General features: G+C 39.8%; 1 protein-coding gene across 2 annotated transcripts; it reads left to right on the top strand.

Annotated features, from left to right (window-relative positions):
* Positions 1-936: 936 nt before the first annotated feature.
* il2rb (interleukin 2 receptor, beta) lies at positions 937-13,226 on the top strand. 2 transcript variants are annotated; one of them, XM_034200047.1, is made up of 10 exons: positions 937-1,233; positions 3,878-3,975; positions 4,191-4,332; positions 4,453-4,519; positions 4,650-4,743; positions 4,935-5,080; positions 5,595-5,778; positions 7,040-7,148; positions 7,426-7,504; positions 11,192-13,226. In XM_034200047.1, the coding sequence occupies exons 1-10, from the start codon at positions 1,229-1,231 to the stop codon at positions 11,888-11,890; spliced, it is 1,623 nt and encodes a 540-aa protein (XP_034055938.1). In that variant the 5' UTR covers positions 937-1,228; the 3' UTR covers positions 11,891-13,226. The 2 variants fall into 2 exon arrangements, with proteins under 2 accessions (XP_034055938.1, XP_034055939.1); XM_034200048.1 differs by lacking the exon at positions 3,878-3,975 and having other exon boundaries at positions 950-1,233.
* Positions 13,227-14,817: the final 1,591 nt, after the last annotated feature.

Below are 14,817 nucleotides of genomic sequence, written 5' to 3'. Positions count from 1 at the left end.
AGTATGTAGTGTCTCTACATGTCTCCATGCTTTAATGTTCAAAGAGCTCTTCATTTGTCTCATACTGCCTGTGCTGCAGCACCTCTTTTCACCCTCTGTCTGAAACCAGAGCCCAGTCTGCTCTGATTGGTTAGCTGGCCGGCTCTGTTGTGATTGGTCAACTGATTAGAGACGTCCCGCCCCTTAGCCTATCACGTACAATGTGTTCGAGCGCTAGCCAATAGAAGCTCCAGTATTACTTAGTGATGTCACTATGTTGTTGAAAGGATTCCAATAAAGGCATTTCAGGCAGGAGGCATTAAAACAAGCATAACAATCTGCATTTACCGACTTATTCCCAACATTTTGATGGAATATTAAGTCTTACATTCCCCAAATTCCATACTAGTAGCTACATTATCATTTGGAAACATTTAAAAAATAAACAAGTGCAAACTAAAATTGTGTTTTAGCAAAATAGTGTGGAGCAAAATACTAGGACCTTCCTTAATCAGAGGAAGAAACAGAAATGAAATGTTTGGTGACCTTTGAGTAAACATCTGCTGCTTTAACTCTAACCTCCTTTCTTTCTCTCTATAGACCCACATCTGTAGTATAAATACATGTGTCTGCAGTGGTTGTGGCTATAAGAGCAGCGGTTTTCCTGCTGTGCAACTTGTGTGTGTCTGGTATCTTAATTAACCCCATATGGCTCTCGATCTGGTAGCTTTTAGTTCTCTGAATCTTCACTTTAAGTTTCATAAACTACTTTAGAGTACAAAGTGCCCGTTTCCCCCTTCATACAACTCACTTATCGTTGTGATTGAAACAGGATGTAGTGCGTTTTATTATGTTCAGTGCAATTATTATTTTAACAGCGTCCAGGTAGCTGCAGGAGGAGGAGCTTTGTTTAAAAAAAGTCCCCCTCCCTCCCTTGTCCTCCCCCACCCGTCCTCTCACACCATCACAGCTTCTTGAGGCTTCCTGTAAGGCACCGGCTGTGGTAACAAGTGGAAAGTGTCACTGGGCACTTTAAAGAAGAGAGAGGGGCCTGAATGAGGAGGCAGAGGGATGAGCGACAGAAAGAGATAGAGAAAGAGGGAGGGAGAGATTTCACAAGAGAGTGAGATAGTGATGTGCGAGTAGAAAGACAGAAGAGAAAGGAAATCTTCTAAAGTCTTCGGTCCAGCAGAGAGACAACGATGTGATTCCTCTCGGGGACCCCCTGCTACCGAACTGACCAAGACTCATGAGGTACTGTATCACTTTTCAGACAATAATTCAAGATTCTTTTTAGATTTTTCTATTATTTTGATGTTTTGCACTGGTCTGTTTTAGATTATATTTAGTTTTTTTATACATGCATTTATGATACAATACAATATATTTTATTGTAGGAAATGTGTTCTGGTATCTGTCCTGCAGTTACACAAAAGATTAAAAAAAAATCTTACATACTACATAAAACACGATAGAAGATATTAACATATTAACACGTGACTTTTGTACATACTCAGTTTCTACATACAGACAATGACGACCTATTGCACAACCCCCATGACCAACATTTAAACTCCAAATTACATATACGTTACTTTTTAAATGACATCAACAATGTTCCTGAGCTTCTGTTATTACTCAGAACAGAAGTGTTTCCCTTGCATATGATGTTACAAAAACATCTGCTATTTCCATTAACTCATTTACTGTTACTTTAGGTTAAGGCTTTGACGCTAAAACGAACAATGACTCAGACTTGTGAGAAATGTTTAGGTGTTAAAAACACACATTTTCCATTTGTTTGACGTTTGAATCTTCCTCGTTTATTGCACTTACTGTAAGTCGCTTTAAACAAAAGCTTTAACTGACTGTAAGGTAATAAATTAAGCATGATAATTAATAGGGGTGTAACGGTTCACAAACATTTCGGTTCGGTACGTACCTCGGTTTTTAGGTCACGGTTCGGTACGTTTTCGGTACAGCAGAAAAAATGATCACAACACATAAAATATTTTTTGTTTTTATTAAATTATTATTAAACTAATGTATTCACTCAAATAAATACAAAATATAATAAAATAAACATTAAGGTGCAGCATTTCGATGAACTGAAATAATCTACACTTGAACTGTACTGTACTAGTACCTAAGCAGCCAGTTTGACATTAGGACTTGCTTGTCATTGTATTTTCTTGTTTTTTTTAAGAAAAATTAACTTGTCCACATTGCTTGCCGAAAGGGCAGATCTGCTGGCACTAACAATGTCTCCTGCTGTGGAGAACACCCTCTCGCTAGGGACAGAGGTAGCAGATACAGCCAGGTAGCGCTTTGCTAACATGGCACTGGACTTTTTGCGAGTGGTGGAGGCTTAAATGCTAGCGGGAGTTGGGTTTGCCCTTCAGTCTTTTTTCTTTTGGTACCGGTGATATTCACGTTCGGGTGATGCCTTTTCAAATGCGTGTGCAAGTTTAATGTATTGCCAGCCGCGTAACCAATTTTAGTTGAACAATGCCGACAAACAGCTTTGGTTCGGTCCACCTGTCTTTGTCCGTCATCCTTGTACGTAACTGCGAAACCAAAATGTTCCCAAACCGGAGACTTCAATGATGCTGGAGGATTTTCGAGCACATCTTTATCTGCGTTTGCAATTTCGACAGTTCCTCAAACTACTTACTATATTTTAACGCATCCCTGGTCGACTTGGTCGCTCGATGACGCGTTGAACCCAATGTGAGCAAATTACTCTCTGAATGCTGCGACGCGGCGCCTGAGATTACTTCCAAAAGGTTTTTCACGTTCTCAATTTTTTACGTGTAACGTTATATTCGTTCGGTACACTTCGGTACACACGTGTGCCGACCTGAAGGGCCCATACCGAATATTTTCGGTACGTATACCGTTACACCCCTAATAATTAATAATCATTGTGGGGGAAACTTCTGAAGCAATAGGAGTCAGGACTCAAAGAGAGACACGGTGGAGAGCTGGAGCTTTGATGTCAAACACTGGTGGTTTATTTGGAGCTTCGACCGGAGAATTCACAAGACAAGTCATAGGGCCACGGTCTGACCACACGGATGAGATGCCACAATACATTCTGAAGAAACCGTCCTCTCGTAGAGGTTTTAACTAGTTTGGATGAGGGAAATCAACATTCTTCACTAGATGGACTAAACAGCTGGGGACACTGAATTACTTTCAGTTGACGCTTATGGCCTCGAAGATTTCACACCTTGGGTTCATCAAGCCCCGAGAAGGAGTTGTTCCATATGTCCTCATAACAATAAACCATCTTTGACCGAGAGATGCCCGGTCATAAACTGGCAACAACAACAAATGGCTAAAGCAGCCCCCTCCTTAAGGGACATAACAGATGCCAAGGTTGGTCATCTGCCTCAGAGGGCAAAAGGTAAACATCTATGGAAATGATTCCCTTCAGTATGGCCAATAAGACGCTGTTAATGCAGTTATTATACTCTCTGTAATAATGCAACCAGTAAGTTTCAGTTATAACTGTGAGTTGCCGCCTTCTCAGGATGAGTTTTATTCTCAGTGTGGATCTAGTATTGTTTTCTCACCCTCAAAACTGCTCATCACTCTGCCAATAGCAACTGGCTGATGCGGTTCCAGAGATGAGTTTCCCTTCATTAAAAAACGATGCATATAGAGGTGTTTCTAAACTGCTGAGTTACTACATGATCATACCCACCCCTTTATAATAATCTAGTTTATACACACACACACACAAACACACACACACACACACACAAATGTATCTAGATATACTAGATAAAGGTGTTGCTTTTGCATACATCCCTAATTCATATGTCAAAATGTTTCTGTGTATCACTATTCATTTAGGTTCTCAGTATATTGCATTGTTCCTCTCTGTTTACAGTCATATTGTGGTCATCACCATGACGATCCTGCTGTCCCTATTCTTACTGGTGGTTCTGTTTTCAGTGCATGCAGCCAACTTTCACAAAGGCTTGAGAGGTATAACCAAAGACAAACGTAACTGAAACATTTTCTATGTTAGTTAGTTTCTCCTGTAGTGTGTTATATAGGTTTTTTGTGCACGAAATGTTCTGCAAACGATATAATCCCAAGGTTTCTTCCAGAGGGAGTTTCTCTCCCACACACACCCCCCACCCCCCCTCAAAGTCCAATAACACTGAAGTTATCTTTTTGTTGTTTCTCTGTGTTTCAAGGACTCTCTTGTGTAAATGACTACGTCAACAATATCAGCTGCACATGGGAAAGCTCTGCAGCGACTCTCCATGCGGACTGCTGGGTCCTTGGTGAGCAGTCAACATTTATCGGCCGAAAACTGGGAGTTAAGGAAAAAATGATGTAAGATGTTGAATATACTCTACTCATTACTTCTTGCCAACATTTCATGGATGAAAAATGTGTTTTCGTAAGTTTTTATTTTTAACAAGAGTGTTGATTTTTGTATTTTTTCTGATTTAGTGAAAGCTGCAAGCTGAAACGACACATTAACTTTACTCGAGGCTGCAATCTTGTCTTTGAAAAGAAAGTAAGTCTCTTAAATATAATTCATTTGAACATGTTAACACTCATTTATGGTTAGCATTGATAACAATAATCAGCAGTCTTGCTCCTACGCTCCTAAACTGTTTAACTGATCAAATGATGCGTCCTTCCAGAAATTTAGCTATTATAATGTCATGCCCTACATCCGTGTGGAGTGTAACGGCACAATGATGGAGACCATCACAGACTACAAACCAGTGGAGCACAGTGAGTGGCTTTTACTTCCTCAGTGACCTTTTTAGGTGCTTCTTAAATGTTCTTTTGCAAATCTGGTTAAGAATCGGACATACAAATCATGATATGATGTTAAAAAGTAAATAACTAAATCCATATCTGTTTTCATATGTGTGGCTTTCAAACTGTAGTAATAATTGTTCATCAATTTTGTGTTCCTACAGTAAAAATGCATGCTCCAGGTGTTCCTAATGTCAACAGCACAGCCAATGAGACGATTATATCGTGGCGTCCAGGCAGTCTTCCCTCTAATTACTTAAAAACCTTAAGCTTTCAAACTCAGATCAAACAGAAACACCAGACATGGAACGTGAGTGCCGACACTATACATACATAAATGGGCCTTTTACACAAAAATAAAACGAGAATAATAATAATATAGTATAATAATTAGGACATAAGTGTTAGATTAAAGGTTAAATCTAAAATAGCAACATTGCCATCCATGCTAGCAGTATGGCTAAAACGTGTGGGAGTTTGTTTTCTCTATTGATTTTTCATTGTATATGTTATGGTGACATATTGTGGCTTCTTCCTACTCGCAAACTGGGGTGTTACTAACTTTTCAAAGCGATGCAAAGGTTGATGCACTACTAACATTAGCTTTGTGTAAGTTTAACATTATGTCACTTCCCCTTCCACTAGAGTTTGGTCTTAATGTTGCAGGCCTATATTTATTTTTAGTTCAATGATCTGTGCATCAAATAAGGCAGTGCTTGGTTTCGCACTAAAGTAAATGCAGATACTGCTTTGGCAAATCATTTCTGGTTGTTGATATACTTCCCTTCTTTTGATATTGGGCTGACGTTTTGATATGCTTTCAGGAGGCCATTATTCTGCCCACACTTCAACGAGAGCTATGTATTCTTGCTGGGAAACTAAAGGGTCACTGTGAGGTCAGGGTGAGAGTCAAACCCATTTTATCAGACAAGAATTCTAATAGCCACTGGAGCAACTGGAGTCCAACAACATCCTGGACAAACGAGGTGGAAACATCACAGAATCGAGGTAAAAAGACGTCCAGTTTTCTTTCTTTTTTTTAATCTAAAAGCTTACAGGCCTGTTGAGAAATTAAGTCATCTATTTAGATTAAAGTCCTCACAAAGCACAGATAAAATAAGCTCGAAACTGTAGTTTGGCAAACTGGTGTACCTGTGAGTCAATTGACGGAAGTAGATCAGACACGAAGTTTCTTGCATATGAAACTAATGATGACATATTTTAAAGAACCCTTCATACGCACAACATCTTCCACTTAAGATGAACACAGGTCAGAAAATACAGGATTAAACAAGTTGTTATGGTGAGAAATTATGAATAAAATAAAGTATTATCACGTCTGATGGATGTTTGTGTAGGCGAGGAGGACCAACATGCAGACGAGCAGATTAGGTGATGATACTTTAACCAGGCAAAAAAAGCAGATTAAAGGTCCAGAAGGCGGACAGGGACAGCAAATGTATTAGAGCATTTGTTTTATTTTTTATTTAGGGTCATATAAAGGCCTCCCCAGGTCTAGTTTAGAAAGTGTTAGACGTGTGGATTCAATTGTAAAGACTGTATTTTTACAGGGACTGTTGCAAAAACCAAGCAGCTCATACAAAGATTTAAAAGAGATTTACAAGTAAAGGAAACAGCAGTAAAGTTTTTTTTTTTAATAACCATTTTTCCCTCCTGGTCTCTCGCCCCCTCTGTCACGCCTCTGCGCCCCCCACTTTGAGAACCACTGGTATAAGCTATGATGTCTGCCCTCCCCCACTACTAGGATTTATAAATTGTCTGTACTAATATTGAAATTGTAGAATAAATAATCATTTTAAAAGAATCCTGAGATGTCTAAGATATGCTTATTCAAAACTATACCTAACAGTAAGGACGGCTCGGCTCGAGAGAGGGGAGTTTGTCCTAAAGCTGTATTTATGTCCTCCGCCTTAAAAAAAGAGGCTCATTCAGCTGTGAGTGAGTCCACTCCATTAGAGTAGGAGTATGTAGCGTTTAGTTTGGACATGAGCCGGTGAACGGTAACGGGTGAGCAGGAGGTCAGGCGACTGCAGGGCTAACGAAGGACAGGTCAACTTTATCGGGGCAGACAATCAAAAATGGCGGGAAAAACACACAAAGGTGAAGTGGAACTACTGGAATACAAATAAATCAGGAAAAACCAAACCCTAATAAACCACATAAAAACAAACAAAACTTATGAGCTGAGGAGAATACAAAATAATTTACTTGCATCTTTACACCTTGTAATGTCAGCTCTCTGTTTCAGAACGGCTTCTAAGTACGACACAACTGATAATATTGGGAGTGATTTTGGGCGTCATCCTGGGTCTCATCACTGTAACGGTGTGCCTTTACAGGAGTTGTGCGAGCAGGGGGTGAGTATAATGTTGACGTGTGTGTGTGTGTGTGTGTGTGTGTGTGTGTGTGTGTGTGTGTGTGTGTGTGTGTGTGTGTGTGTGTGTGTGTGTGTGTGTGTGTGTGTGTGTGTGTGTGTGTGTGTGTGTGTGTGTGTGTGTGTGTGTGTGTGTGTGTGTGTGTGTGTGTGTGTGTGTGTGTGTGTGTGTGTGTGTGTGTGTGTGTGTGTGTGTGTGTGTGTGTGTGTGTGTGTGAATCCAGTAAGTCTAATATGATTGCTCCCTTTTGCCGTTTTAGGCTCCTTAAAGGGAAGCCGTTACCAAACCCTTCAAAATACTTCCACACTCTCCACTCTGTCCACGGAGGAAATCTAAAGGTAAAAACTAGAAGACCATTAGAAAAGCACATTTCTCCGCAAAAAGGCAATGTTTTCAAAAAGTACATGTGTATCCAGACCTGTTATTTTGACTAAGACATCATTTGTTTTGCATTGGATCTTGCTAAACTCTTCTCCCAATTGCACAAACATCTGGCCAGTCTTTTCCCACAACTCTGCTGACAAATAGACAAAATAAAACCAACTCATCGGGTTTAGACACCAGAACGTTTTCTTTTGTCATCTCTCCCAATTGGTGTACCTCAGGGTTCAATCCTGGGACCACTTTTATTTTCACTATATGTTCGCTATTGGCTTCCTTATACATATCGAAGGCCTAACAAATTATCCAGTGGTGTAAGAAGTATTGAGATTATTCAGTAATGTTAAAGGTCCCATGTCATGGCCATTTCCACTGATCATAATTCCATTGTTGAGGTCTACTAGAATAGATTTATACTGTGCAATTTTCCAAACTCACTGGTTTCTCAAACAGCATCTCTGTAAACTACGTGTATTCACTGAATTTCACTCTCTGCCTTTAACGGCTCGTTGTAGCTCCAATAGTCGCGCTGTGGAGGTGTGGTTTCCTTGTTTAGCGATACACATCGAAACACAGCCATACTCACCCTGAGCACACACAAAGTCACAGCCGAAGTAAAAACAATAAGTGTGGCTTGATATTGAATAAGAAAAGGGTTGATAAACGCTGTGCGAATGGGTCTGCAGAGAGAATTTCGCCGCGATCCCAACTGTCTGTTATCAGCCTGCAGCCAGGGTGGAGAAATCAGCAGAGCTGCCTGCACTGAGTGTGTGTGTGAGGAAGGCCGTGGATTGGTACATTTGGACCAATCAGTGGGGGCTTAACGTAACGGCTCCGCGGACGTATTGGCTCCATGGATTGGTCCATTTGGTTCCGGGTAACGCATGACCGTATCGCCTCATAGCTCTGGGCGCGGCTACTGGCCATTCCTACGTCACAATACCCAGGAAGTAAACAATGGACAATGACGTATCGCCAACGAGGCGTTTTGGGGAGGTATTTTCTGTGTTAGAGTTTTACTCGCTACAGGGTGTACTTTGAGGGTTTTGACTCTGCACACCGTTTACATGCATAAAAACCTTGATAACACACAAGGGGACGGGTAATAACTGGAAAAGCATGACATGGGACCTTTAAAGAAGCGACATAACCCGATACAAATACTAAAATGTAACCACAATACAGCTATTGTACTCTACTTGTCGTTTATAATGCCAAACAAGAAGGACCCCAATAACTCCATCTTGACCAAGGTTGAATTATAAAGAGTACAGCCTTTTCTATTAGGGCTCTTTTGCCGTTGCATTACCCCTTACTTAAATTCAGTTAGCAGATTTGGTTCAGGTTAAAAGGAAGTAAAGGCTATAACTGAATACTGACTGTCAGAGTTAAAGAAACAGTCCGTCAAAGATTGGAACCTTTTTTTTTTAACTTTTAACCCCAAAACCCACCTGGTATGGTTTGTCTTTAGCTTGTATTCAAACCAACACCATCAGACAAACTCACACTCACAGAGAACTTCTCGTAAGGGAGACATTAGATTCGATTATAGGTTGGATTCCTCAAAATTAGATTAGATTGACTTTGTTGTCCACCTCAATGGATATTGGCCTTCTTCAAGAACAGCTGCGATTCTTCCAAAACAAATGGCACAACCCATCATTAAAACATAGCATTATGCAATATACAACAGTGCAAATATGAGCTATATATATATATGCCGTTAATAACTGTGCAATATTGTATATACCTGGCTACTAAATCCTCAGAACTGTTACAGGATGTGTTTTTTGTAAATTGTGTAATTTTGCTTTTAATCTTTAATACTTTTGTATGCATGCTTCTTAGGTAACAATAAGCTTTCTTTGGCTCTTTTCTGTTGTAACAATGGAAATGTCCCCTCTGTGGGACTAATACAGGTATTCTGATTCTGAAATGCAATAAGGTATACTAGAAATTGTAAAAATAGACTTGCTTCAAGTGTATTTCCTACACTAAATCTCTCTTTATTCCAAGAAAGACAAGGTAAACTTGAAGGTGGGGTAGGTAAGTTAGAGGTTAGTCAGATAGTCAGACTCAGACAAATCATAATATGGATGATGACACTTATGGAGAAACTATTCCCACAACACCAGCAGGGCTAACAATGGTGAACCAGAATCAGACAGAGCCTAATGTGGGTGTACAGTCCTATAGTGAGGAGAATATTGAGGCTAGTCCGATCCAGACAGATGGTACTCAAAGAGAACAGGGAGAGAGTGCACGACGCTATCCCACTAGACAAAGAAACGCTCCAGAATATTTAATGGAGTATCAGTGTAAGGCTGATTGTAATGATGAAGGTGAAAATGTAGATTATTTCTACAGGGTTGCTTGTGACGTACCCAAAACATACATGCAGGCTGTAGGCTCTAGGAAATCAAAAATGTGGGCTGATGCAATGAAAGAGGAGATAAACTCTTTAACAGAGAATGAGACCTTCAGTCTGACCACACTGCCAAAGGGCAAGCAAGCAGTGGGAGGTCGTTGGGTATATGCAGTAAAGGAAAGCCCAGATGGATCTGAGACTTTTAAAGCCAGATATGTAGCTAAAGGCTATAGTCAAGTAGAGGGAATTGATTACAAGAAAAGTGAGGAAAGCCTAAAGCTTGAGGGATACAGTGATGCTGATTGGGCAGCCGATCAAAATGATAGGAGAAGCACAACTGGATATTGTTTCAGCTTAACTGAAAATGGTCCAGTTATATCCTGGAAAAGTAGGAAGCAGCCAACAGTGGCGCTATCGACCTGTGAAGCCGAGTACATGGCATTAGCGGCTACTACTCAAGAGAGCATGTACCTTGTACAGTTATTAAAAGGGGTAGACCGTAATAGCCCACATGTACCAGTGAAGATATATGAGGACAACCAGGGAGCAATAGCTCTATAAAAAAAACCCTGTATCCAGACAGAGAAGCAAGCATGGAGACATCAAATACCATTTTGTACGATCTGCACATGCTGAGGGGAAGATATCTATTACATATTGTCCTACTGCAGATATGGTAGCTGATGTCCTAACCAAGCCGTTGATAAGTTCAAAGGGTATTTGTTTGGAGAGTAATGTAAATTGCAGGTATAAAAATTGAACACTGCTAGAGAAGCTTTTGTTTTGTTTATTTGGATTCTGTGTACCACTGTAGAGAGTTATCAACATGTCTTTGAGTGGGAGTGTTGAGCATATTCGTATAATAACAAAGTCATGTTTCAGTTCATGTGTATGACATCAGAATGTGCCTGAAACGTGGTGATGCTAATGAGCATGCGCAGATACAATAAACGGTCCGTACTCCAGGCCAAACTCTGAGCGATGTGGTCGTGTGTGTTTTCTGTCCGTTAGCATACTTACGAACTATTTGGCTGACTGCAAACGTGGAGACTTCTGCTGAATATAATGTCTCACGCAACAGATTGAGAGTCAGACCTAAACATTTCAGATGTGTGTATCTCACACGGCACTGTAACTTTAATATTTATGATTGTCTTTGCTTTTAAATTAGTGTATGTTTCTTAATGCTCTTAATGTCTTTGATTTTTGTAAAGCACTTGCCTTGTGGTGAAAGGTGCTATATAAATAAACTCGCCTTGCCTTTATTCGTCCCTAGAATTGGCTGAACCCTCTGACAGTGTCTGAGGCCTTCTTCACGGCGCAGCCTCGTGACCCCATCTCCCCGTTAGAGATGTGTGAGAGCTGGGATGTCGCCCCCCCCCCCTCCTCCACCAGCGCCCTGCTTCACTGCAGCACTCACCCCTCCGCCACCTCAGGCTCCAGCGGGGTCGTTGATAACTCCTCTTCCTCCTGCTTCTCCAACATGGGCTACTTCATCTCCAGCTCCTCCGGCAACAGCTCCGTCCGAACTGACCCCAACCCGGCATACTTCACCTATCGGGAGGATTTCCACAACCATCTTCTCCTCAACCTCTGTTCTGCACCTGATACCTTTCCAAACTACGAGAGCTTAAAGAAAGAGCCGCAGAGCCCAGACTCCGGATTCGGTTTTGGAAAGGAAGATGAAGAGTTTGTGGAAGACGAAGAGGTTTTTGATGATCATCCTCCTCTTCTTACTCTCCCTCTCCACCTTCCTTTGTGGATGTGCTCTCCCTTCGCTGCTACGACTCCTCCAAGTCCTACTCTGATTTCCCCCGAAAGCCAGCAGGAGGATGTTCCTGCAGCAGGAGATGGTGGCAGCTGGCCTTCAGCGGGATCCATGAGCAGGTCCTCCTCCATGCCTGTCGAGCCATGCAGAACCGGATACATGACCCTCAAAGAGCTGCAGACAACATTCAGTAATAAATCCATCTGAACACTTTTCAGAATCAGAATCAGAATTCCTTTATTTGTCCCGCAGCGGGGAAATGTACATTATTAAAACAGCAGAAGTGTAGTGTAGATAAAGCAAAGAGAATAGACTTACATGTTTGTAAAAAAAACTAAGTAGGCCCACGTCACAAGTAGTAAAAAACACAATAAGTAAAAAACATATAGCAGATAAGTAGACCATCGTAAAAAAACGAAGTAGCAGTATATTTATTAAAAAAATGAAAGGTAGAGATTTAAATGTATCTGGAAAAATCTCTGTGTAAATGTTTAAAACTTTGACTGATGTTTGTTCTAATCTGATGTGAAAGCGAGCATATATTGTGCATTCTTACAATTTACATGATGGTTATTTTTACCCCAACGTAAATTTAAAAATCTCAAGGTAATGAGCAACGTTTTGACCTGTGCTCGTAAAGTCTGAATAAGCAACCCTATAAAATGACACAGTTGAAATGAATAATTTTAATTGTAAAAGACAACATTTAATTTGCTTTTCTTATTGAACAATAATTGTACAGGAGATTGGTATAAGATAAACATATATAGTGTATATTTGTTACAAGTGAAGACAGAGTTTTAAGAGACAGTCTGAAAATACCTGGTTAGATGAACAACTTGATGTGTAGGGACGGAGCCAGATATATAAGAGCAAGTACAAATCATGTTTATACAAATACTGTACTGACTGAAACTGCTGTGTACTTATATAGCTGATAAATACAGTAATGCATGTATTATGGTGTAATGTTAAATGTGTAAAATACTGTGGGACAGTATTTTCTTTTTATGCATTTCAATTAGCTTTATTTGCCTAAGTGTTAAAATATGTATCACATAGCAAAGCAAAGTAGACTTCAAACTAAATGCTACTATCAGTTATAAATGTCTTAAAACACACAAAAATACCCTTTTGTATTACTTTAACTTAAGTCTAAGAAAGACATGTGTTTTTAATATCTCTTCAAAACAACTTATATCATCGCAAAATATAAATTCTTCATTCCTGCAGGCAGATCTGGGATTTTGAAAGCAGTGAGACGTGGTTTAGATGTGTTTTTATTATGTTAATACTTACATTTTACTTTACTGAGCATCGCTTCAGAGTCAAACTGGCTTTAGAGACTGATGTCTGTTATAGCTGATCGTTAAGGGTATACGACTGACAGCAACTTTTATGCAATAAAATCATTTATTTTAATCTATTTACGGTCAAAATGGCAGCTGGTTTGCCGCTGATGTGTTTGTTATATCCAATTTGTTTGTATATCTTTATAAATGATTTCATGCTTTTTAATAAATTGAAGAAATCCCTAATCAATCACTATTTGTCATTATTTCACAAACAGAATATCCTCCTGGTAAAGTTAACAATAAAGAATTGTGTTAGTGCCAGCGGAGGAAGAATTACTGATATGTGTTACTGGAGTAACGGTAGTGATCTCAATTGTAAAAAATACTCTGATACAAGAAAATGAAAATCTTACTTAAAGGTAGGGTAGGTAAGAATTGAGAAACCAGTTTAGAATTTGAAAGTACACAACCGAAAAAAATCTGCCTCTTCCTTCAGACTTCCTCACAGAGCCCCTCCTCCAACACACACGAACGCGCACATGACCAATGAGGGCACGAGATACATTTGTGCACAGATGGAAGGCTGACAGGCAGGTAGGCCATCCAGTTACTTTAGCCGGCTCAGATGATTGGTCGTGCTTTTTACAGCGCCACGGCTTCCACAGATGAAATGTTATGTATTTATTGTCAAAGCATTTCATATATTCATTGGATGTTAAGAGCATTCCATGGAATATAACAAAAAGTGTTTCTGAAGTGAATTACCTACCCCACCTTTAAGTAAAACTACTTAAGTAAAACTATAAAAGTATTGGTCTCAACCATAGGTTTCAACTTATACTTAAAGTACCAAAAGTACTCATTAAGCATAATGGCTCATTTTAGAATCATATTTGCAGTTTTACAGATATATATTAAATACATTATTGATGCATTAATGGACTACTGCTACCCTGCAGTATACAACGTTATTAAAACTAGCTGCACCTTTACCAGCTTTGATAACACTTTAATGCATCAATATTTATAATAAAACACATCATATATATTATTCTGAGATGGACCAATCTGCACAATGGCTACTTTTACTTTTGGTACTTTAAGTATATTTTGCCACTCATACTTTTCTACTTTTATTTGAGTAACATTTTGAATGCAGGACTTTTACTGTAACAGAGTATTCCTGCACTCTGGAACTTCTACTTTTACTCAAGTACAAGATCTGAGTACTTCTCCAACCTCTGGGTATAGTACAAGTACCTCTAAATTACTACAGTACTTGAGTACATGTACTTTTTTACATTACACCACTGTTGCTCAGTAGTCTATTTGATGGTGTATTACTGACCTGAATGGAAAAATTATGCGATAAAAGTAGTTTTTTTCTAGTTGTAATTAAGATACAGAAATAGACGATATGTATGTAACTGTGTGTGTGCAACAAATAATTGTGTATAATATTTATTAGATGGCTTTTTAAATCATTGAGGTCAGTCGTATTTGCTGCTGTCTCTACACATGCAGTACATTTCCGTTGCACTCGGGGACATGTGTGCAGAGACCAAACAAAATAAACTTCTGGTAGAAATGGGTCACCCTTTCACTTCCTGTGTCGCTGTGGGATGAGGCCTGTAGGTGTGTGTGTGTGTGTGTGTGTGTGTGTGTGTGTGTGTGTGTGTGTGTGTGTGTGTGTGTGTGTGTGTGTGTGTGTGTGTGTGTTGTGTGTGGTGTGTGTGTGTGTGTGTGTGTGTGTGTGTAGTGTGTGTGTGTGTGGGTGGGTGTGTGTGGGGACACATACACGTGAGAAACAGTGTTAGAGACAGCATGTGTGTACCGTGT

Source organism: Gymnodraco acuticeps, unplaced genomic scaffold (assembly GCF_902827175.1).
Source record: "Gymnodraco acuticeps unplaced genomic scaffold, fGymAcu1.1, whole genome shotgun sequence".
Taxonomy (NCBI): domain Eukaryota; kingdom Metazoa; phylum Chordata; class Actinopteri; order Perciformes; family Bathydraconidae; genus Gymnodraco; species Gymnodraco acuticeps.
Note: the sequence above shows the minus strand (reverse complement) of the source record. Positions and strands in the feature narration are given on the sequence as shown.

Bases quoted from the DNA above. Each gene is read 5' to 3' on its own strand.
- il2rb (XM_034200047.1), top strand. The intron at 4,744-4,934 runs GTGAGTGGCTTT...GTGTTCCTACAG, and splicing joins CTACAAACCAGTGGAGCACA to TAAAAATGCATGCTCCAGGT. The intron at 7,149-7,425 runs GTGAGTATAATG...TTGCCGTTTTAG, and splicing joins AGGAGTTGTGCGAGCAGGGG to GCTCCTTAAAGGGAAGCCGT.